Genomic DNA, 24,921 nt, shown 5'->3' with positions numbered 1-24,921 from the left:
TTTGGTGGAAGCACAACAAACAGGTGAACATGCTAACTGTAGCCCCTTTACTGTCAAAATGCAATGACATACCACCACAAAATACCATCTGTCTCCGCTACAGCAGCATTCAAACACTAATCCAAATTAGTCTGCACCAACTTTGAAAGAGAGACTGAATAAGAGATATATTAAAAGAAGTAACCACCATTAAATTTTCACAGTCCTCCATGCTGCTTTCTACTGTTTACTAACCTGTTTTCAGGCCTGCCCGTGACGTCAAACATGACACACCAAAAAAACAAAACAAAAGCAAAATCACACACACACACACACACACACACACACACACACACACAGACAGAAAGGCATATCCGTCTGCAGCGAAGCCGTGTACACAATGGGAAGGAGTCTATAACCTATTTTTAGTGTATTTTCCCATGCTTAAAAATCTGCATACTGATGGTAATTTTTGTGGGAAAAGGGTAATAGAGACAGACAACCTTTCATGCTCACATTCACATCTATGGGCAATTGAGATCCAACAATTAACCTAATTTGTCTTTGGACTGTGGGAGAAACCTGGATAACCCAGAGAAAACCCACACTGACACAGGGAAACATGCAAACATGTGAATGGCCCCTGCCAGCCAGAGGGTTCATTCCTAAAACCCACTACAGGCCACAGTGCTAACCACTACACCACCGTAACAGCATAACTCAGCCGATTTCCTGCCAAATACAGCCTGGTGTGTAACAATGTAAAAACAACAAAGACTTGGAGAGGCCGCTGCTGATGTCTGGGTTGGTCATATTTGTTTATGCTGATAGTATTACTATCTCATGATTACAGTGTACCCATAAACACAGCACCTTTCACTCTGTAGTTGAACTCTAACTCAGTGTGACTCTTACAAGTAGGAGTAGGACATTGTGATAAGAGCTGCTTCAATGAACACAAGGCCCATGTGTCTCTACATGGGGATAACTTAGATACAAGTTAATAAGACTGCAGTTTATAACTGTCATGGCTGGGAAATTATTAGCCAATATGCTGTAACTTTTTTAAGGGAAGTGGTGACTAACAGATCTATTATCTATTATCAGAAGTTGGAACAGTGGTAATGTCAATTTATCAGTTTCTGAGAGTAACAAAAGGCTGACCCCACCTTCTCCCGCTGTTTCAAAGGAGCTTTTCTTAGAGGATATTTGAGGGGATTTGTTATTTCTGTACCACCTTTCTAAATCAGACATCTTAATGGGTTCTTCATCAGTACTTCATTTTTTTAGGTGACTCACCAAGGGTTCAGGTCGAATCCACGGTAACGCACATGGCTTCCCCTGGTCGTCAAGCACCTCGAATGTCATGAATGCAGAGTTTATGTGTCTGTTAGGCCCTTCCTCCTGGTAGGCTTCCGCTCGCACCCCCACCTCCATGCTGCAGCACACAGACAATCACTCATTTCTTTTTATTCTAAGTTAAATACTGTCTTTGTTTCTTTGCTGTACCCTTTAAAAACCGGCATGTTATCATGACCTGTTTTCTCCACATAAATCAGTCAAGTGTTATCTTATCGTCTGAATCTTTATGGGTGATTCAGCACATACTCATACCTGCTTTTGAAGGCGTTGTTGACTATAGCTTTCAGCAGCAGTCTGTCACCAACCTGAGAAGGTCCTCTAAAGGTGAACATGTCGATGGCCTGCAGAGTCGGGTGAGCCTGACAAAGACGACTGCAAAGAGAAAGAGAGAGATTATACCATAAGAAAAAAAAAAAGAGAGGACACTAAATCTGTAACTCTGATTAATACATATAAAGTATTTAAAATGTGTGTGTGAGACTGTACCTGGCAGCAATCGTAGCTACATTCACCATCCAGGCCATGATCTGACCTCCAAATGTATTTACCTGGTATTTAGATAAATGATATAGTCAAGGTACCCCTAAGGACTATATTGGCACAACACAAATGAAATATACAGTGTATGAACAGTGAAAGCCTTTAATTCATTAAATACCTGAATTTTGATGAATTTTTATAATATGTTGCACAAAGGCACCAAACCAAAATGTTTTACTTAAGTCAATAGGACAAAATAATTACAATATTACTTCTCAGTCTCAGTGTTACCAAAAACAGCACTAATTATTAAGGACACACCAATTGTGAAAGGTTTAAAATAACAATTTGGCCGATAGTCAGAGTTGCTCCCAGCGCCTGAACCCGCGTTTTCCAGGTGGTTAAAGATGCAGTATGGGTACGGCCCCTAATATATCCTTCTTTCACAAAAAAAAAAAAAAAAGATTTTTAAAAGAAACTGCTTTAAAAGCCTTTTTAATGCATCATAATTCCCTTCCCTGTTTAATATCTGTTTTATATTGCTGTGAAAACATCAATAAATTTCTCCTTCAGACAACTGTACTTCTTGCCAAAAACTACATTTTACTAGATTACATTTGAACACATCGTGATAAAGTTATAATTTCACCCAGTACTTATTTTACTGTACAAAACTTGAACGGAATCATAATGCAAATCAATGCAACCTCTGACAGCAGTTATTTCCAGCCACCGGCAGCTAACAGCTAACGTTAACTAGCTCTCCACCTGCTGATTTCAAAATGGATTTGTTGTACACAATGAAGCATTTCAGGGAAACAATAGGGTGCATCCCCTGACACATCAATAGTGAGTTTACTGCATCCTTTCGTCTCAAAGACATCCCGGGGAAGATCTCCGTTCCTCGCAAACACGTTTTTGACTGACCCCAGGATGACAGGACGCCATTAGTCTAGAGCCCTGCTTTGTAGCGTGCACAAAATTAACATGTGACAAACAAAACATCGGTCAACAAGGCAAATATTGGCCGATACCATGTTCAGCCAATACTATAAATCAGTGCATCCCTACTAATTACCACATATTATCAAATCAGAAAATAACTGCAGATCTCTTGCTCTCCTGAGATTAACAGACAGAGAGGCAGACAGAGCCATACATAAATAAATAACCTGATGGTTAGCATGCGGGGGTAGAACTAGTTCAACACTCTCCACCTTGGTCTTCTCTGCTGCCACCGCATTGGCTACTGCTGAGCTGTCGACTGACACACAGACACACACACACACAGACACACACACATTTGAAAGTTAATGCAAGTTTTTAAACAATACAGTTGGTGTTATTCTATAAATTTTTTTTCTTCCCAATGAACACAAAAATCTTTAAATCTACAACCTAATATATAGTTATAGTATATATGTAGAATGAATGAATTTTTCAGCAGCGCATGAATTCACATTTGGCCCCAGTGAGTATTTCTGGCAGCATGGTATATGTGGGATTGAGTCAAAATAAACTACAGTGTGTGTTCATGCTAATGAGAGATCAAGTCATCCAGTGCAACAGTGTAGCTCACTGATGTGCTTTCAACACGCCAACTGTTTCCAGAAAGTAACATCAAGTGACTCAAAACAATCCTTTTTATTGATATCACATTTTATCTTTCATCACTGCCTCATTGTGTTTAAAGTCCAGATATTCTGTAGTGAGTTACTGTCCTTCACTTTCACCATCCAACAAACCTCCAGAGTCGCTGCAGTATCTGCTGTATCAGGGGGCAGCAGCTACTTTTAATGTGGACTGCTGTATGCTGTGATGTGGTAGTGTGCCTCAAACCTACTCTGCTGGATCGACCCATGGGAGAGTAGATCTTTGATGATGTCATCGTGAAGCATCCTGACCCTCCGTCTCTCAGCCGCCACACTGTATTCAACCTGCTCTTTTTCAGTGTGAGGTACAATCGGCTTCAGGATCACCTGTGAGTAAATGCCAGCAAATGTGTCTACTTAGTGTCAAAGAGCCTTTCACAATACACACACACACACACACACACACACACACACACACACAAATACAGACTGTTCAACTGCGTAAAATGACATTTGCATCTGTTTTTACATTCACTTTGTTTTTTTGCTTTAAAACAATAATTTCGATGTGGATGTGCAGTCAGTTTGTAGCAAGTTGCCACCGACCACATCACATACATTCTTAACAGCCAAAAGGGTCATTAAAAAATAATTTGATATTCCATACAACCTACCCCTTACCTTTTTTCCCGTGTTTGTGCGCTGGGTAACAAAGGTGGCGAAGGCGTGACAAACCCTCCAGTGACGATCAGAGAACAGGTCCTCACAGCTCACCTGTATGCCCACCTTAGATGGAATATATAAGAGATAATCTATGGTCAAGCTCTTTTGCTTTGACCATAGATTATCCCTGATATTCTAAATAGTGTTGAGGTAATACACTTTTTTCATATAGTCTAGGTGTCAGCACTAAAGGATTACTTTACCTATGTGACAAACACAAGTAGCTTAGTAACAGCTGTAATTGGACAATTACATTTATATTTGGACATCATTTGGTATTTTACCACTGGAAACCAGCCTTTTGCATTCAAATTAGCTGAACTTGAAAAAAATAGGCAAGGCAAAAAAAATACTGATGGACATGTTTTATATAGATAAATACATTTGTGTAGGAGGTTCAAAAATGTAAAAAGGGCCCATTTGCACATTGGGAAAGATTATATTTTAAATGAAGATACTAAAAAAAACCCGTTTATTTCCAAAGACTTTTCTGAGAGGTTCATTTTTTATCATTTCATTTTTAACAAAAGTAGGTTGTCTTTAACCATTTAGCGCTGTATACTGTATATATCTATATATATACTGTATATATGTCACCTATTGACAATTGGGACAACACCTCACTTTTTAAAAAGTATTTTAAAAAATAAAAGTCTTGACTATAAAACCTCGTAATGTTCCAACTTCCCAGTGATTGAATTTTTCTTTTGAAGAGCATATGTGATGGATGTCAGACGGAGTTGACAAAAAGTTCCATATTTATCAGTTTCTCAGCAGTTGTCATAAGTCATTTTATTTTTCTAAGCTGCTAAAAGTCCTCTTAATGCTAATCAAAATACTCATTTTTAATCCATAATTCTTATTTAGTTTGGATTTAGAAGGGCTATGGAATTGGTGTGTTATGGTTGAGACACATTCGATATCAATATTATTTAATGAATTTATCAAAAAATAGGAAGCTTACCAGTGCTTGAGCAGCATTCCCACCTTCTCGGAAACCAGAAAGTGAAACAGGAGTCCTTGTGATAAAGCTAACCCCTTTCATAACTGATTATGTTTTTGCAGAAATCTGACGGAGTTGACAAAAAACCCGAGACACAACTTTACAGGGCCAACATTTTCATTAGTAAGTATATTTTAAAACAACGCTGATAATTATAGTAGCACATTTTTACACTGATGTAATCAGCACTGTTAGTTTAGTTTTAAAACTGTTAGTTTTAATTTGAAGGCTTTTAACACATTTTTTGATTGTTTGAAGTTGTGAATTCTTGTCTGTCTGGCACAGGGCAAGGTTACAAGTTAGAAAAATTAAGGCACATCAAAATATTTTATGAACCATATTTATTTTTTATAAATGAATTTTTTAAAAAATATATTTTACCCCAAACACAGAATTAGTGTGTTGATAAGTTTATTTATTTATATAACGGCCTGTCTCTAATATAAGCCTATGTCTCTCTGCCATCTAGTTTAATATAGGCTGTTATTTGAGAATTAACGGTACATGACAAAATAAGTTTGTTTTCATTTGAGTGAATTTGCAAGTGTACCCAGGAGAGTGAATATCTCCACCAGGTGGCCCCGGGCTAACTGCGACCACTCAAGACAATTCCTGTAATTCCAGCAGGTGCAGCGCTCTTCAGAAGTGTCCCAGAAGCTAATAAAAATACACGTCTTGTGTGTTTTTGACTCAGAGGGCTGCACCCTGTGGTATTGTCACTCCCAGCTCCCTTACAGTCAAGATGGCAGTGAAGATAACAAAAATGGGGATTTATTCATGTGGTATTGTATTTGAGTGGATCATAATCTATTGAGCATAGTATTAATCTTCAGATGTTCCTGTTCAAAATAAGACCAAACTTTTTTTATAGATGGCAGTATTTCAGCGACAAAAGCCAAAATATGGCCTGTAACAGACTGTAGGACTTGTTGCCAGCTGAGAAGATTTCCGTAAAACCTGCGCCCCCACCAGAGAAGTCTCTTTTCACTAAAAGAAGTGAGAAGTCAGCAGTCAGTGACGGTATAAAAAAGTCATAAACAAGTTATTCAACAACCATGAATCGCAGTAATCATGAGTGGTCCATGAGCATACAGTCATAAATGTGAACAGAAAATATATGAAAAGAAAGCTTAAAAATGAAATTGAATAAAAATACAATAAAATGCACGCACAGGACCAAACACATAATTCCCTCTATGCTAAATGGTTACAGACAACCTCCTTCCATTTAAAATAAAACAACAAAAATGAACTTCTCAAAGAAGTCTTTTATAGTAAAAGGTTTCTCAACATCTTCATTTACGCCTGGTGGAGATAACAAAGGGTATTATGGTATGACTGTAAAGAAACAAAGAATGAGTAAGTGTCTTTGTTTGTAGAAAAGGATGTTTAAAAGTATAAGTGATATACTGCAAGAACACAATGCAAAATTATCTGACCTCCATGCTGGTGTTAAAGGCTCTGTTGACCTTTGCCTTGATGTTCACCACCTGACCCACACTAAACAGAGAGGCATAAAGGAAAAATGAGTATAGAATGAATAAACACATAAACACACTAGCAAATCAGAAGGACCCACGCCTTTGTACACACACGTCCTGTTACCTGATGGTGTGTTCAAAGTGGATGTCATCCATAGAGGCAGTGACGCAGGGACTCCCAGCATGCCTCTCAGCTGCCCATATGAAACAGACATGTGTCATGTCCTGCCCAGCTAGTCAGTGGTTACAACAGACTGTGGACACTTACAAATGAAATCATTTCAACACACATCACATGACTAATATTCACACATACACACATACACATACACGCACACACACACCTCACCAGAAAGGCAGGCAGTGGAGTCTATCCACTTGAGCAGTTGTCCCACGCTCAGCTCCTGTCGATGGTTGCTGTGGCAGGGCATCACTATCTGACTCATTTTCACCTCTGTTGGGTTGAGGCTCTCTTCTCCTTCTTCCTCCTCCTCCTCCTCCTCCTCCTCATTATCTTCCTCTCCCTCCTTCTCTGGATCACCTGACACTCTGGAACTCATCTTCGAGACTGAAAGGAGAAAGGTTTCTTAGAAAGATGATTTTCAATTTTAGGTCAGTTGTCTTAGTTAGCTTTAAAAAGATTAAAAGAATGACACACTACATCACTGGTGCCCATGCTCCATTTTCACACCTTTAGGTAACATGTACTATTCAGGTTTTTACTGGCTGAGGGCTGGTTCTGGAGCTGTTTCTGCCAAAGATAAATCCAAAGTTGCCAAAAAAAAAAAAAAAGATATTAAGACATTAACACAGTTGATGATGTATTCTAAAATGTCATCTTGCAGCCCATTTGCCAGAAGAAAATGTTCGCATTGTACAGCTCTGCAAACCACAAATACATTAAAGTTGTACGTTTCATCCTTATTATATTAACGTTTCTAACGTGACGTAGTATATGAGCTGACTTTGTCATCTGGAGGTGGAGGGGATTGTGGATGGCGTGACATCTCACGGAGATGCCTGCCAAGCTGCAGACCACTGCAGACCACTCTTCAAGACCAAGAAACAACAAAACTGATTGTGATTCGGTAAGTCATTGCTGGGTTTCCTGCAGTTTTTAGGCACCAAACATGGGTGTTTGGTGACCTGTCACTGTGTTTCAAGCAGCTTTTTAGGCACAGAAAGCAGTTGAGTTTTACTGAGACATCACTACTTTTCACACCGGAATTGTGCCCCCAAACCGAGTACTGTAAGCCAATACGTGATCTTTTTCCTAACCATAAACTAGTGGTCTTTGTGCCTAAATGTAACTATATGTTAACCACAGCATTGTTGAAACGTAAAGTTTCAACGTATCCACTACATAATAACGCACAAATGTAACGCATCTATGGTTGCAGCAGTGTTAAATTTGTTGATGAAAACTATGACGAAACTTTTTCGTCAACAACCTTTTTTCCATGACAAAAAAAAAAAAGACTGTGACGAGCTAAAAACAGATCTTGAGAATAAAAAGTAAGACGAAATCTATGTTTCATTTTCGCTGACGAGACGTGATGAAAATGTTGGTGGTGGTCTATCAGACATTGAAAGCTTATAATTATCTTCAAATGCTGCATGAGTGACAGGTTGGTAAACTCCAGTAAATAGTCTGAGCCAGGATGTTCCGCTTGCCAGCAAAAACACTCACACTGGAGTAGCATCAGCCGTTGGTGCAACTTGTGAGCTGTAAATCAGCAGTAAATAAACAGTAGTGTGTGTCTGACTGTGGATGGTGGAGCTGCTGAATGGATTTGTGGAGTTTGTTAGTTGCAGCAGTGGCTGTTAGCAGTTAGCCACTGAATTGCAGCAGTGCAAACAGCCACCGGCCACCAGACTTCACAGCTGATCCCTGCAGGACTCCACTCAGTCCAGACTGTCTCAAGAAGGTTTATGAGTTGATGCTGATGACAGGCAGGTACGAGGCTCAGTTATCTGTGAGTGTAGTGCTGTAGATAAAAAAGTCTGAACTCAGCAGAGTTTGATCTGACAGCTAAATGTTGTTATACTCACCAACTCTGTGAGAGGACACAAGTTTAAACCTCCAGACTAAGATGTAGCAGATTAAGAAAGAATTCAGGCTTTAATTAAGTTATTTTTCTGCTTCTTAACAGTGAGATGGATAAGTCAGATTTTACAATGAACCTGGGTACAAATCCTAGTTGTCTCAGATTAGTTACAGTATATGTGGGGTCGAAGTTTTTGAGAGCATAAATAGAGAGATGTTGAGCGTTTCAAATGACGATCAGTAAGTGTTTGCTCGTAAATCACCCCTCAAACCTGTCAACAACTGTTGGAGAAATGACAGATTGTAAGTGTGTAGAAATTATTTGTAGTTCTGGAAAAAAAACTGTGAAGAAATTTTTATACAACCTAATTTCTGAGAAGATGAATTAGCCTCACTGGATTAGTTTAAAGATTAAAAAACATATAGAAAACTAAAATGTTTTGATTTTTCCACAACTAATACTAGACTAACACTATGAAGGATAAAAATGACTAAAATGTGACTAAAACTAATGAGTATTTTGTCTCAAGACTAAGACTAAATCTAAAATAGTTGTCAAAATTAACACTGAGTTGCTGAAACGTACAATGCCAACATCATGCTTGAACATCAAAGCTACAAAACACACTAGGACTCAACTTGTCCTTGTAAAATCTCACATTCCATCTATAGCCTAACCAGTTAACTTAGCAATGAACATCATAAATGTTTCCTCTTCATCAAATGTTTTAGCTTATCCACAAGATTTACCATCATTATTATAACAAGATCTCAGCCTGTAACAGCACTGACAGATCATGAGACAATGTGGACTCTGGCACAGACATGTAAATATTATTTTGTTTGCTAAGCTAATATAGTCTAATGTCAGCTGCCACGGACGAGCCCACTTCTGTTATAAGTGTTGGAATTCACCACATGTATGTTGATTGAGTGGGTTACAACCAACTAGGGATCTCAACAGATTCCCCTATATAGGAATATATGAATGAGGGAATAGTGGTTCATTCCAGACACAGCCACAGCATACTTAATATTTAAAGACATCTCTTGTTTTGACTATTCAATAAGACATCTTAACAATAAAATAAAGCTGCCCTCTTGGGCAGACGGCCTGTAAACCCACTCAGTAATCAATCCATGAGTAACAGACTCCAAGCCCTTCCAGCTCTCAGTCAGAAGCAGGCAAGTCTGAATCAACAGATGCAGACTGTGGGTATATGCCTGCCATGAGCCAGCTATTTCAGCAGGCATTCTCCTCCCCTATCTGCATGCTACCGTTTTGCCAGGGCACCATCGCTGCATCTTGAGCTTAGAACTGAACAAGATAGCTGTGATTGGTTTAGAGAGATACAATCATCATGCTGATGAGAAAATGCATTAAGAAACAACACATAGCCCTGGGTGAGAAGAGTTATAAAGGTCAATTACGAGCAGTTTGGCAGACGAATGGATCCACTTTTGTGTCTGGACTAAATTAATTTCAGTATATCTCAGTTTGTGTTGGAAACATCTGTCTGGAACCAGTTTCCTGGGAAGCTATTCAGTGACACTGCTGACGAGATAATCATAGAGGGTAGCCTACTGTTAACACCACTCAACATACAGTATCTACAAGAGGCCTGCATTACATTGTAGCATTCTCTGAACTCTGCCGTATATCTGGTGAAGTAGCACACCACAATGTGTAGATTAACTTTTCTATTTGACCACCACTGTTAAAGATAATGTCTTCAATGCATGACACATTGGGTCACATAAGTTAAGTGGATACATGAGGGTTGCACTCATACAGCCAGTGATGGCGCAACAGTTTGGCGCAACAGCTTCCTGTGAAATGATTCATTCTCAACTGAATGCTTTTTCTTGACAAAGTTTTTGTCACAATCGGTTTCTTAGACCTCAGAAGCCAAATTCAGTGACTTTGTGCTGTTAGCTCACTGGAAGAGGCCCCAGCCTGTTAGACAGTGATTTTAAGATGGCATCTGACTGCTGACATTAGATGGTAATGCATGGTGGATCACAAATGCACCCTTGTCTCTCTTAAGTCTCCTCACCCCTTCATCTATGCATCAACCACGCTGATTTGGACATGTCCCCTGTCCCCTGAGTTGAAATACAGCACTGCAGAAGATATCTAAATACCTGTAGCCTGAGGACTTCAGAGGTCTCTACTCATTTCCTTTGTCTCCAGCTGATAACGCTGATGATATGTGACCTGACAGGCACAACATAGGTCTGACAGGTTTGTCCGCTCTGAGCCGCCAAGAAAACACAAAGCTACAAGGAGGGTGCATGCACTGTGCACACACTCGACACAATTACAGGCTATGGAAGAACGAGCTACCTTCGACAACTTTTATTCCTTCAAACCGAAACATTTGCACATGAAACAGCGACATGAAGAGAGCTTCTAGTCACATAACGTTAAATTGCTGCGCACCAGACCACTTAGCTAGTCTTCAGCTGGAACAGCGAACTTCAAAAACCTTCCACAGCTGAGCTTCAGTAACGTTACTATAAGCTAAAGCTGCTACAAGCTGCTTCAGTAAACACGGAATAAAATGAAAGTTAAGGAGTTATAGGTACTTTGTTAGCTTACTTGACAATGTAATGTACTCACTAACCTGACGGGACAGCGACTTGTGGACGTGTAAAGTTAAACGTTGATACCATGTTACTTTAAGGGAGTTCCGGTGATACCTTTCAAAATAAAAGCCTAAAGCTGACACATTTTCAAATGCTTTGTTTTGCTATGACAAGACTGACATGCTACTTATTTATGTACTAATTAATCTGCCCTGAGAAAGTAGCAACTTCCCTTATATTTCTCATAGGAAGCATACCAAAGTGAAATCAGTATGATGCAGATTAGATATATTTTGGGGTTATCAAAGCTGTAATTTGATATGGGGCTGTTGGTTATTTTCTTTTGTAAGTACTGTAAAGGGACTTTTGTTTTGGCTTAGGGAAAGGGCATACAACTTTAAATGGCTGTGTTTTGTATTTATTTTACCACCAATTGTTGGGAAAGCATATTTTCTTTTAAAATTGATTAATTACACCATTTATTGCAGCCGGAAAACACAAATTATTGTTGGGTTTTAAAATTTACAATGGTATTTAAACACACTGGGTCTCATTCATTAAACATGAGCAGAACAGATTTGTGTGTAAACTGTCAGCTGAGGGAAATTTACGTGTAATTCAGCATTCATCAATATGTTAGTAGCTCCAATCGTTTAATTGTTACTAACAAAATATCTATCCATAGTAATTATCATCTCCATATATGGTGGTCCCCATACATATTGTATGCTAATTGCTGACAAGTGGGAGCATGCTGTCAATTTACGGCTGGCATTCATGAACTTACACACTTGCCCACAATCAAATCCTAGTTTCCCGTGGGGTTCATGAATACGGTGTGGGTTTTTAGTATCAAGGTTTTTTATGTGCAAATCTACTCACAGATTTACTAACATTTCATAAATGAGATTTACTAATATGTCATAAATCATACCCATTGTGTGGGACAAATGCTTTCATCAGAAAAAAAACCATAATCATATTTTAAGTTTAGAATACTAATATTTCATCAAAATCACTCACAACTAACCGGCAAGCACAACATGAATGAAAAACCCATGGCTTTTTTCAACTCCAGGATTTCGTTTTGAACTTTTAACTTTTTTAAAGGGTAAGTTTTTACATCTGACAACTAATTTATGGTGAAGGGAGGGTCATGCTTTTTCCGCCAGTCACTCAGGAAGGCTCAAGGATAAATACCTGAAGCTTTGGGGACAGTCAAAATAAGATAAATAAATAAATTACTAAATAAAATGAGGTCAGACCCTTGCCTCCATTCATCCCTGACTCTCCCTCTGATAAGTGAAGAACAGTCCCTGACATTTAAGTGACGTCCGTTGCATTGTTCCATATTAGAATACACTACTAACAAATACACAAATACTAACATGGATAGCAATATTAGCAAACAACACACAAGACTCAAACGGAATTTATATCAGAGGCTACTTTTTATGTGACACTAATTAGCAAAGCGACTGACTTCCGGTGTTTTTGTGTGTATCTCTGGGTAGCTTGACACAACTATAGTTTGGACCAGAAAACTTTAAAGCATTATAAGTGACATGTCAGACGATGTTTCGATGTACCTTTTTGCAGCTTCTTTTGTGTCCTGTAGGTTTGTCCAGGCTTGTGTCTCTGTGTCTCTGTGTCTCTGTCTCTGAGGTCGGTTCAGTGTGTTTGTAGTCTGCTGGTCCTTCCTGTCACAGTGCAGCTGCGGGTGTAGACTTGCTCTCATTGCCACATTGATACAGTCGGTTTGTTTGTGCCTGCTGTGGTGCATGAGGGAAAAAATGTGCTTACATAAACTGTTTAATTTGCCAGCTCGCACAGCACGGCTTCCGATTTGGTTTCGTTTGTTTATTTGTTTTGTTTTGTTTTGTTTTTTTTAAGTGTTGTCATGTGACATGCAGTCCCGTGGAAATCAGTTAAAATCATGATAGTATGTGATGTATTAAATGTGACTCAGTGGAAACACTGACAGTTTTTGCTGACACCCATTCAGTGGGTCCAAGGCAGTTTTATTCACTGCAGGCAGCTGCTCCTGAGCTCCAGACCCCCAGGGGCCCCAAAGATTCACTGTATGTCAGTGGATTTTTGTTATTTGGTTGGTTTGTACCACTCAAGTACAATTAACGCACAACATTGTGACTCTGTATCAAAATGCACAGAGGTGGTAGATGGGGCTTAACGAGGACCCAATAGCAATTGTTGCTCAGAGGCACCCTAATTTTATCTGTCCATAAAAAGACCCTGCAGCTTTGGTAACTACTGGTCTAGAGGGATAGTTATTACTGTAGCCTGAGTGCAAAAATGACTGAAAAGGTTATTTTTAGGCCCATCATACATATATACAGACCTCAGCTAAGTTGCACTCCATTACCTGATATCTTATGAAGTGATCAGTTTGATTTCTTGCATCTTGATTAACAATTTTCACACTTTAATATCAATATACAAGTTAATTCATGTGCTTGTTCATAGAACTGTTATTATCCAATATTTGGACTTGATAAAGAAAAGGCATTTAAACTTTATTAGTAATACTTCTACAAGTGTGCTGTTGTAAGCATCACTTTCCTTTTCCTAAAAATGAAAAAATATGCAATCAGAATATTTTTGACATCAAGTATAATTACATAAAAAAGACAGTCCATTGTGGGTGAGAACTCTGGTGTTGTGCACGCTGACTCACTCTCATTACTCACATGGATCAGAGCTATTGTTAATAAAAATTAGTTCCACCAGTGCACCGGTTACAACAAGTCCAAATGGGTGTGAGAATAGCCCTATAATGTTATGTGTGCGCTGTAGAGGTTTGAAGTTTATGTTTTCTTTGTAGTGTGATATTAAGACATGCTGATATTCATATCAATTCTAGGTCTGCTGCCCTGTTAAAGTTGCTCATACCTGCAACACCCCAAATAGAGCCCATTACTGTTGTCTCTTTACAGCAGAGTACTAGTGTATTATAATAGGTTTTAGGATGAAAAATTGTTGGGATATAAGCCTGTATTCATTTTCAATGTACACCAGTAAAGCATAAAAACACACTTAAGTATCTATTCAGAATGAGAGTTTTTTTTATTGAGTAAGTCACAGTTGGATGGGGTCAAGGTGTTAAATTATCCAGACAACATAACATGTTATAAACCAGGTCACCGACTGAAGGGACATACGTAAAAACAAACAACAACAAAAAAAAAACATAAATACAGACAAGGTACTGTTTGTTGTCCTACACAGCCCCGTGCAGGTACAGGGCCAGGAACTTGTTGAATGTTTCAGGCTTGTATCCTGCCAGACCAGCTGGTACCTGCAGGGAGACACACAACAAACAACCACTCAAGTTTACTTTGCTGCCCTTTCAGTTTCTCTGTTGTCCCATCACACTTATCAATAAATACGCATTCAGTGTATTTATGGCAGGGGTCGGCAACCTTTCTATAGAAAGAGCTATTTTTGGCCAAAATAAAAAGTTTTAAAAGTCTGTCTGGAGCCATAAAACATATTTGAGCCTGGATATGAAGGTAACATGGCTTATTAAGTCTACATTAGCCTATCAACATTAGCCTGGTTCCAGACCATAGACCCCGCCCACTCAACTGAGTAGGCTTGCATTACTGGTCTGGCATACTTCAATGAATTTGCGATTTATCTCGTCCAAACGATGGACGGACCAATGAACGCCGGGGGTCTAGCGATTAGCCAATCAGCGCCATGCTGATGTCAAGCTGTACGCCGGTGGGTAACTGGTGAGGATAGCAACAATGGCGACCGCTACAGATCCTACAGACCACATTAACGATGCTATTGAGGTATTTCGGCACTACTCGCGTTAATGGAGGACCAAATTAAGGAAGCTGCTAAACTGGATTTAACGGCGATGCAGCTGGGCGTGCACGACGACGGAGACATTTTAAACGGGCAATGCTCGCTTGTTTTCGGCACCCCCGATGCATGGATACTAATGACGTCAGATTCTGGGTGAGTTGTTGATCTCTACTGATTGGTTAGCGAAAAATCAAATTCCCTCCCCCTTGTAAATTGCCTTCAATGGAAGCCATGTCAGACTGAAGGTTCTTAAATTGCCTTCAATGGAAGCCATGTCAGACTGAAGGTTCTGGGAACTTCAGTCTGACACTCAGGCTATATCAACATACTAATAGGTCGAAATAAGCATTCATTAATATGTTTTACCACAAGATTACGACTCTGCCATGTGCTACTTAGGATTATTTGGTGTGGCAGTGTTGCAGGGTTGGTGGTGAAAGCAAACAAATCTGTATATGCAATATTAAAGTCTCTATTTTCCTCCAAGACTTCCTTTTTTGGATTTGAAATCTATAGCTAGCCTAACTAGGAAACTCAAGACCAGCCACTGCTATTGAGATCTAACAAAATTAAGAGAAAAGGTGCCAGGGCTCAGATGTATGATACGTTCATACCTTCACTTGCTTTTTCTTGATGAGCGGTCGGAGTTTTGCAAAATCATAGAGCTCGACATCTTTATCCAGCCACACCTGCATGGAGCAGAAAGCATTTCAAAAAGCCAGCAGACAACAGCAAACTCATTCTCACATCAGGTCTGATTTTTACTCTGATAGTCAATTATTAATATTATGAAAAATTGTTGTTTTTGCACCGACACAGATTTTTGCAGCATCACTTGATCAAAAATACTAATAAGAATTCACTCTGAGGATTAGTTTCTTTGCATATGGATTTACAACATATTATTCAGCCCTGAACAAAAAGCAATCTCGGAGCTATTGGTCTGACGACAATTTAGCCTGTAAATGCAATGGGCAATATTCAACCAGGACCCCATTTTCCCATGTTTTTGTGTCTAAGTGACTAATGGAACAACAATTTTGGAAATTGGTCCAGCCCCGGATATGCGATAGCCAAACTCACAGACTCCATTTTAATAATCAGTCATTTTATCGTCACAAACACACTTAATTCAAAGTTGATGGAAGCAAAATAAAACTTTCCACTATTCCAACAATCCCTAACTCTGGTTTGGTTGAAATAAACCCTTTATTCACCCAGTTAGATGTGCAAATATGCTGCTTTTATACACGCCAAAATACAATTACTGTATATTTAAATAGAGTCTGGTGTGTTTGACGAAAGTGATTTTTGAGGCGGTATCTGATTAAACAAAAAGGATCTTGCACCTTTAAAAGGTAAGGATTGATCCTATAAGTTGTCAGACATTTACAACGGTAATCTGTGCCTGTCAAAACAAGAACTTTAAGTGGACGTACACTGACGCTGCATACATGCCCTGAGTGGTTACAATGCAGCCGCTGCCAGCTGTAGCCCTCTCGCTTAATACTGGACCAATTTAAAAAATTATAGAATAGAATAATACTTTATTGCATTATTACTGTTGCATTAGTCACTTAGACACAGAAACATGGAAGACACATGGAAAATAGGGACCAAGTTAGAATATACCAAACTTACCTTTTAAACCACAGCATTAGTTTAATGGTATTTACTGCTGGGTGTTCTGTACTGTTTTGTATTGCAGTGTTCACTTGGTCTGTCCATGCAGAAGCAAAGGTCCTCGTATTGATGCGTTTTTTGCAGTACAGCAGCAAATGTCTCTTCAAAGCCAATAACGTGTCAATTTGGGTTTTCTCACAAAGCACCACACACAGATATTGAATAAAAAAAATGAGGCACCTGGTTCTTGATGCCGTCGTCTCCTGAGAGATCTGTGGTGTTGAGCTGGAAAACCATAAAATGGAAAATTCTACCGTTGGTCCCCACTGCCTGTACTGTTATAGGTCGATCTAATACACGCTGGGGCTGGGTCTGACACACACACACACACACACACACACACAGGGTAAAAAGTAGAAAGGGAGAGAAGAATGATTATGAATTTCGAGAATGTAGATTACTTACTGGTAATACAGTATGTTGTTCACAGATCCACTGAGTTTAATGACACAGTAATGTGTATATCCTTACCCCATACAGTTTGTGTGCACGGACCAAAGCATTTCCAAAGGTAAACATGAGCATCTTGGCTCTGAACTGTTCTGGCAGGAGCTTAAAGTTAGCATCACCTCCCTCCGTAAAGTAAATGGTGTGGGCATGAGGATAAGGGTAGTCATCCCTGAAACCTGATTGGATATAAGAGAAGTCATTTAATTAGGCCTGAGCACTGGACAAACAGAGACCCGCAGTACTGTACTCCCAGACACAGCAAACTACTGCAAGACCATGATTAATGTGACATGATGTCTTCTCACCTGTGCAGTTCACGTCCTCTTTGTACACGTGAACCTTCTGCAGGTCGATGGTGGGGGAGACAGGATAGAAGGTTTCCAGGACGTGATCTGCCGTGTCAGCCACTTCCTGTTTCCCAGAAACCTCTGGGAGAGGATCCATGCAGTTATGCAGTAAACCGTTCTGACCCCTAATCTGGAACAGGTCCTCACCTGGTATTCAAACATGGAATGAAATTGGAAGTCCATTAGAATGTATTCAGTACATTCAGGTTTATTATTATGATTTTAGGCAGCACTGATCAATTTTCGAAACTCATTAATTGTCTCTAGGGACGGCATTGTCTGTCTGTCTTTCAGTCAGTCCACCACTTTGTTCCAGATATAAATATCTCAACAACAATAGGATGGATTGTCATAAAAGTTAGAGACATTCGTCGTCCCCAGACACTGGATGCCATTGACTGAAGTGATCCTTTGATTTTTACTGTGGCGCGACCAGAAGGTCAATATTTCCACATATCCTTTGACAAATCTTTCATCCAAGGTTCCTACAGCCTAAAGCTCAGTATAACCTGTGCTATTTTGGGCTGTCCCACATGAAAGATGACCAACGTGAAAGAAACATGGTGATATCTTTGGTTGTGGCTCTAAAACAATGATCCTGTGTCACACAGTTACAGAGCTTCAAGGATGGCCGTTGTCACATTATTGCGATCAAAGACAGCCTGGGATAAAATTATGACTGTGCCAGGAATTTATGGCCTATGTCTACTAACCAATCTATAGAAATGCATAATAAAATGACGCACTGACCCTAAACCCAAACAAACAGATGAATAGCAGCTTGCCATAGAGGCAAAACATGCTAAAAGAAATGCGTGGGATTCCAGTAAAGAGGAAAACCTTGTGGAGTTGTGGCAGCAGAAGCCTTGCCTGTATGATGTGTCCTCCAGCTCTTACCATGGTCGGGTAAAGAAGGACAAAGCATGGAAGGAAATATGGAGTTGCAGCTGCCAGGTGAGCAACCTAGTAGCTATCAAGCACACACACACAGACACACTGCAGTATATAGTGCCCACAAAACTTTAAGTTATTTAATAATATGACCCTCTATGTTGTGCTTCACATTTGGAGAAGTAATAACCCGTGCAGCATCCTTGTGCACTCAAGTGTGGGAAGCTAATGCTTTGTAGGATGTAGCCTGCGATTCAGTAGGCTCTGTCATCATACAGTCGGCATACATCAAACTTGATGTTGTACCCAAGTTTCTTAGATCCATGTCGCACAGTGTAGCTTGTGCTAAACTTAGAGGAGTGCTAGAATCTCACAGTCTGTAGGAGGCTTTAGACAAGTTAGATTTAGGTCTTTTAAAGACTTTTTTATTGCCATTTGGAGTCAAACTTTAGATTTTTTTTTTCAATATCCAAAAAAAAAACCCAACATAAAAACATAAACTGACATCAAGTACTTCGGGTCATGGACAATTTTGCCCAAATACTTGTAACATAAAATGTGATTTGCAGATTTTGTGTTTCTCACTCTGCATGCGGGATTCAACTACCTTGATTCCTATCGTGCCAAGCTTGGAAATACTTTTTACATTAAATACACAGAGCCTTGTATGCATTACCTTGTACTGGCTTCAGCCATGTCGCCAAGTCTTAGTTAAATAGCCAGTTTTCGTTGACTTTGCCCTTACCCATGTCGTCCAGGGTACAGTGACAGCTAGCTAGCATACAGTGGGTCCTCTGTTCTGAGCATCCCAGCCTTGTTTTTTTTTTGTTTTTTTTAATTATTGAATGCCCCTCGTAAAAAAAAAAAACGCTTGCCACACCTTTTTCTTGTTGCCAAGCAACCACCCCATCACCTCCTTACCCTAACCATCCCATGTAATCAATCTACTGTTTATTTATTTTTATTTATTTCACAGTAATTAGTAGCTTGGTTCTAAAAGGGACAGGCAGAGGGTACTTGCTGTACTGTAGCTGTGGCTGAGAGGCTGTCGGCAAATAGTTTGTTGGGCACAGGGAAATGGAGATCTGTGTGGGCACATGAGACTCTTAAAAAAAGAGGGTGGATCACAGGGAGTACCACCAGTTGGTCCAGGAGAGTCACCTCGATGATAGCCGTTTCAACTACTGCACTGACGCGCTTCCACGCCTGCGGTTTTCTATTGAGATGGTGGTGACTGCTGTTTGTTAAGTCATATAGCTCTGGGTATCCAGTGACCGCTACTACTAGTTTCTCCTCCATTGTTTACCAACTGTAAACTATGTTGTCATGACCACCACAGACGGTCCGCCTCTCAAATCATAGTATTAGACAACGGGAAAAAAGCAGAGATGACGTGGGCGCTTTTCCTCTCTGAGTTGAAGTTTTATTCAAACCTCAGAGCCCTCCGGCAAAAACACCAGGCGCCTACAGCACAGAAACACAAGGCGCGTAGCAAAACAAAAAAAGCAAGCAAAAAGCTTTATTCTCATTAAAAACAATTACAAAAAACGCCTCCAGTTGTTAAACACTTTCTGTGTGATCAGGGCCTTGTACTTTTTTGCCTTTGTTTGTGTAATGCTGTATAGGTGTTAGTTTGCTGATGATATAAACACAACAGGAACCCACTTATTGGTCAACAACTTCTCAGGTTGCTCACGCTGACCAACAGCTGAGCGTCGGCTTGATTTGTCAAGGCCCTTAAGTATTTCACTAGGTAATCCCTAGTGTGTATTACCTCTGCTCCACATGGATGCCAATGAGTATTTCTCAGCAAGGATCCTCCTTCCAATCACTGGGTGACTGGGCTGTAGAGTTGCACACAGATGGAGCAGGTTGAAGAGCAAAGTGTTGCTGAGAAAAGAGCACACACAAACAAACGAGAGAGGACAGTGATTTATTACCCAAACAAGGACTGTAAAAATACCTGTGCTGCTCTCAGCTACTGATTTTCAACCAAATATTCAATGAGTCAGCACCACTATACTTTAGAGAAAGTTGTGCTGGCTTTTCCTATGGAGAGAGCAAAGATGTCAAACCTTGCTACAGTGCTATTCTGAGAGCTGCATCCTGTGCAGATGATACACCTCACCACAGAGTGTTGCAGGGATGACGTTTTTCTGTAGGCCAACACGGAAGTTAGCGATGGCCTGGTTCCCTTGTCGAAAAGCCTATGGGATTTTTCCATTGGATTTTGGATTATTGCCGAAAATAAGCTCTGTGGCAAAAAAATGTTTATGATACATCTTTTATTCATAAAGATCATCTTTACAAATTCACACCAATTTTATGTTTTTTTGAAGCCCAAATGCAATCAGCCACAGTAATAAGCTAACGTTAGGCTATACATTAACTACACCCGGGTCACATGACTTAACACTGCCACCATGATGAGGCTGTAAAGCCATGTTCAGGGTGATGACACTCTTAAGTCTCATTTAGCTTCTTGTTAGCAACCGCCTTTTTTCATGAGTATTAAGCTTGTGTTAGCCACAGACCTTATTGCAGGAGTTGGGACGTTGTATAAAACTTAACAGAAGTTTTGCAAATTGTTTTCAATATGTTTTCAATTGGAGACAGCACAAAGACAAGATATTTAATGTTCAAACAAATATACTTTATTGGGTTGTAGGCATCAAATTCAGAATATGTGCATATCAACAAAAATAAATAATAAATAAATAAAGTTTATCAGTTTGAACATTAAATATATTGTCTTTAGACCGCATTCAATTAAAATATAGGTCAAAAAACATTTGCAAATCATTGCATTCTGTTTTTAATTATGTTTTACACAGCGTCCCAATTTTTTTGGAATCTGAGTTGTTACTAAAACCCATTAGACCTCGAGAGGAGGGAACCAGGAGTGCTAAAATACTCACTCATTTAATTTCTGGGATTTATGACTCATTCCCGGAGCACTCTATTGAGTTAAATCACTTTCAACTTTAACCTTATTTGTCAGTGACCTTTCAGTGAACAGCTAATGATCTGAAACCTGTCCATGACATAAAAATGACACGTTCTGGACAAAAGAACAAAAACAGTTTTAATAGTTTCATGCAACCAACCCGTCTTGATAGTTAAACTCATTTAAATCATTCATAAACAGTCTTTACTCGACTAGTTGCATTGTTTTTCAAATTCCAGTTGCTTTTTTGTGACTTGCTGCTTGTTGGTGTCATAAACCTATGTTGTTTTTTGCCTCTGCTGCACCTCGTGGGAAGCACAGCTCATTTTGCTGATCAAGTTTAGAGAGCTAAACCCACTAAGAGCCATTACCTGGCTTCACCTGCATCCATCACAGTCTAAACACTGGACTGCAAATTCCACAAACGGTCACTGAATGTGACACTGATGCGGTAAAAGCACTACTTCTGGGGCGTCGGTGGCTTAGTGGTAGAGCAGGCGCCCCATGTACAAGGCTGTTGCCGCAGCGGCCCGGGTTCGACTCCAGCCTGTAGCCCTTTGCTGCATGTCATTCCCTCTCTCTATCCCCCCTTCACACCTGACTTTCCTATCAATTAAAGGCAAACTGCCCAAAAAATATCTTTAAAAAAAAAAAAAAAACAGGCACTACTTCTATTCTCACTGAACAGAAATGTGGGCTTGTGACCACTTTGCACCTTTAGACATTTTTGGTACATGTATAGGACAATTCAGTTTTGGTGATGTATACACAAGAAGGCAGAATTTAGAACAGATTTTCTGTAAATCCACACAACAAAAATGTAACAATAGCTGTTAATCTACTTGACTAAACAATGCATACTAAAATGTACGTTGCTGTGACACACTACCTGTATTTAATTTTGTCTGGTCGGACCTCTGTTGTGTCCCAGAAGCGGGCGTGTTTGATGGCGTTCTGCACACGTTCATCCTGATCTGGTATCCAATTGGCAGGACTCTCTGTCAGTGAGAGAAGCTGAGGCGGCAAACCTGAGATCAGTTTGGTTTTGGTCAACCACAGAGCCTGACGCACACCTGAGACACAGAGAGAGATGACAATTTGAAGTGACATGATGTTTTGAAATGTACATAGACTTTGAGGTCACTTCCGCTTGTAAATTCAGAATAATCACAGACATACTTAGCACAAGGATAACTGAACATCTATTACTGGACATCCGAGCTTATCTGCCAATGTTAGTGCAGGATGAGCATTTAGACTAATTCTAAGGCACCTGAAAATAATAAGAATATCTGGCATAATCACCAGGGAAATTATATGGTAAACAGTATCCTGTCATGGACATTGTTCAAAATGCGATTTCAACAGGTTGTTCTTTCTTGTCGCTGTGAATGTGGGTCAAACACAGACACACTGACGTCTCTTTTCATGTCTTTTGTGACATACAAGCTTTCAGGTTCTTAAATTCTCCCCTTTAATGTTGCTCATATAAGGCGGTGTTCTGCTATAATCAGGGCGTCTACAGGTATCAGACATTTAAATTGAATACCTTTAAAGACCTTTTTTAAAATTAATATATTTTTGTTATTTACTTTTTAGTAGATTTTCTTTTAAAGAACACAGACACCAAAACGATACATGTGTCAACATAAAAACACAATTAAACAGAAACTGAGGGAGGATCCTTCTTAAATAAAAAACAAAACCTACATGTATACATACAATTACATACATAGAGTTGCACGCACATGTGCACACATAAACACATCCATATATATACACATTCTAGATCAACCTATATTGATTCTGCACTCATTTATAGTTGGTTTAAGTGCAAGTATAGAGTAAATAGACAGTCTTCTAACATCAGAAATGTTGACTTTGACGCAGAAGAGCTTGACTCACTTTAACAAAAATAAATTAAAAGATGGAAAAATGAAATAAGATAAAATTTTTGTGGCAATTAAGGCCTCAGAAATTCAAATTTAAGAATATTTAATGACTTTTAAGGCTTAGAATTTATGAAATTTGAGATTTTAAGTCTTTCACCTGCAGACACCCCTCCCCCCGACCCCCTCTACAGAGGTCCAGGCTAAGGCCCAATGTCCTCAAATCCAACAAACGCCCCTGCTTGGTTGTAAAAAGTCTGGGAATATAAGCCTGGTCTGTGATTATGTCTGTTAAATCACAAGTCTCCACCCCACCTGCATCACCTGCGCTCCTAGCTAGACCACTCTCCCAAGATTATAAAACTCCACCCTTCAGGCCTGTGACTCTCCTTTTCCCCTGCAAACAGGCCAGGTGGAAGAAAGAGGACTGGTGTGAGTGCATATTGGCTTTTCACTTTTCTAATGTTTTACTTTGTTAATCCTGTATGTATAATTCAAAGTTAAGAAATTGTTTTGTGTTATTGTTCTTAGATCCCTAGGTTTGGACTGTTGTTAAAAGAAGAGAAAGAGTAATACCGTAACGGATGCATTAACAAATGATAGGCTATCTAATAATATTGTTTTCATTATTATTGTTTAGCATTACGTAGAGCAGTGTCCTTTGCTTTTAATATTCCTTGTTATAGAAAAAACATCCGACAGCCAATATTGAAGTGTCTAACTACCCTATCTGCAGTAAAATGTTGAAAGGGTTCCCTGGACCCTGCGTGACCCCACCATCAGATGTTCTACGAGCAAGCGCCAGCATAAATATACAGTTTTCAGTGTCATTCGTTTGTAGACTGCTGGCAAGAAATAATTGCTTGTTTTCACACAACAACGATGTACTTCAGATGTAGTACATCTGTGAGCTTTTACCTTCCAGTGGGCTGGTCCTCTGGTTGTACACATAGCACGGTTTCTCTTTGTACAGCGGCATCTCGTGAACCGGAGGAGACTTGTAACGTCTCGGGTCCTTGTAGTCCCTCTCCCACCGTGGATAAACGGGCTTGGACAGCCCCGGAACATAGTGCATCCTCTCCCCGTAGGTGACCATCTCCAGCCCGGGGATCTCCACTCTCTCCCTGGGTTTGCGCGCAGGTGGAGCTTTGGCTGTGAGACAGCGGCTCACACCGAAGTGTCTGCGGGCCTGAAGGTGGCTGCCTCCTCCATGTGTGGACAGCCGTCTCAAATCCTTCAGGAAAACGGTTTGAGAAAACAACGGTGCCGCCGATTTTAAACACTGAGCCGTTTCTTGAAACATATTAACTCCTAATGTACTTCTTATAGAGTTTTCAAGATTGACGATGTTATTCTGACCTAAGTCATTCCCTGTCAGTAAGTGCTGCTGTAGGGCGCCGCCATGTTGGATCTCTGACTTCTTCAGGGGTTTAAACCAGCGTTACGTCCTTTCGTATGGTTACGACAGCGCCCCCAACAGGTTACGAAAAGAACTACTGGTGCTTCTGTTATTTTACATTTCTCTTTTTTTTTACATTTCATGTATTTTACCTTAGACTCTGGTGGAGAAAGTATTCAGATCCTTTACCCAAGTAAAAGTACTTATACCACACTGTAAATAATC

General features: G+C 39.7%; 2 protein-coding genes across 6 annotated transcripts in view; both read right to left on the bottom strand.

Moving 5' to 3' along the window:
• Nucleotides 1-13,177, bottom strand: part of LOC126382900 (acyl-coenzyme A thioesterase 11-like) — a 30,056-nt gene extending 16,879 nt beyond the window's left edge. Inside the window, exons 1-10 of one of the 5 annotated variants that reach the window (XM_050033151.1) lie at nt 12,846-13,177; nt 6,970-7,188; nt 6,745-6,814; nt 6,579-6,639; nt 4,095-4,199; nt 3,665-3,800; nt 2,994-3,085; nt 1,828-1,889; nt 1,594-1,713; nt 1,279-1,417 (exon numbers count right to left, since the gene is read on the bottom strand). In XM_050033151.1, coding sequence (XP_049889108.1) covers nt 1,279-1,417; nt 1,594-1,713; nt 1,828-1,889; nt 2,994-3,085; nt 3,665-3,800; nt 4,095-4,199; nt 6,579-6,639; nt 6,745-6,814; nt 6,970-7,180 — 996 coding nt within the window. In that variant the 5' untranslated portion in view covers nt 7,181-7,188; nt 12,846-13,177. Of the gene's footprint in view, nt 1-1,278; nt 1,418-1,593; nt 1,714-1,827; nt 1,890-2,993; nt 3,086-3,664; nt 3,801-4,094; nt 4,200-6,578; nt 6,640-6,744; nt 6,815-6,964; nt 7,189-11,290; nt 11,317-12,845 lie in introns of those variants that run through there. The other 4 variants (XM_050033147.1, XM_050033149.1, XM_050033150.1 and 1 more) reach the window with 4 other exon arrangements.
• A 1,140-nt stretch (nt 13,178-14,317) lies between these two features.
• mrpl37 (mitochondrial ribosomal protein L37) lies at nt 14,318-24,715 on the bottom strand. Its single transcript, XM_050033592.1, has 8 exons — nt 24,216-24,715; nt 22,298-22,481; nt 20,236-20,351; nt 17,529-17,717; nt 17,245-17,399; nt 16,954-17,085; nt 15,705-15,779; nt 14,318-14,572 (listed from the first exon to the last, which is right to left on the bottom strand). Exons 1-8 carry the CDS (start codon nt 24,598-24,600, stop codon nt 14,495-14,497), a joined length of 1,314 nt encoding a protein of 437 aa, XP_049889549.1. The 5' UTR covers nt 24,601-24,715; the 3' UTR covers nt 14,318-14,494.
• Nucleotides 24,716-24,921: the final 206 nt, after the last annotated feature.

Source organism: Epinephelus moara, chromosome 21 (genome assembly GCF_006386435.1).
Source record: "Epinephelus moara isolate mb chromosome 21, YSFRI_EMoa_1.0, whole genome shotgun sequence".
Taxonomy (NCBI): Eukaryota; Metazoa; Chordata; class Actinopteri; order Perciformes; family Serranidae; genus Epinephelus; species Epinephelus moara.
The sequence above is the reverse complement of the archived record's forward strand: the minus strand, read 5'-3'. Positions and strand labels throughout refer to the sequence as shown.

Bases quoted from the DNA above. Each gene is read 5' to 3' on its own strand.
- mrpl37 (XM_050033592.1), bottom strand. From the start codon at position 24,600: ATGTTTCAAGAAACGGCTCAGTGTTTAAAATCGGCGGCACCGTTGTTT. The intron at 20,352-22,297 runs GTAGTGTGTCAC...CTCTTTTCTCAG, and splicing joins CCAGACAAAATTAAATACAG to CAACACTTTGCTCTTCAACC. The intron at 14,573-15,704 runs GTATGAACGTAT...GTCTCCCTGCAG, and splicing joins TCAAGAAAAAGCAAGTGAAG to GTACCAGCTGGTCTGGCAGG.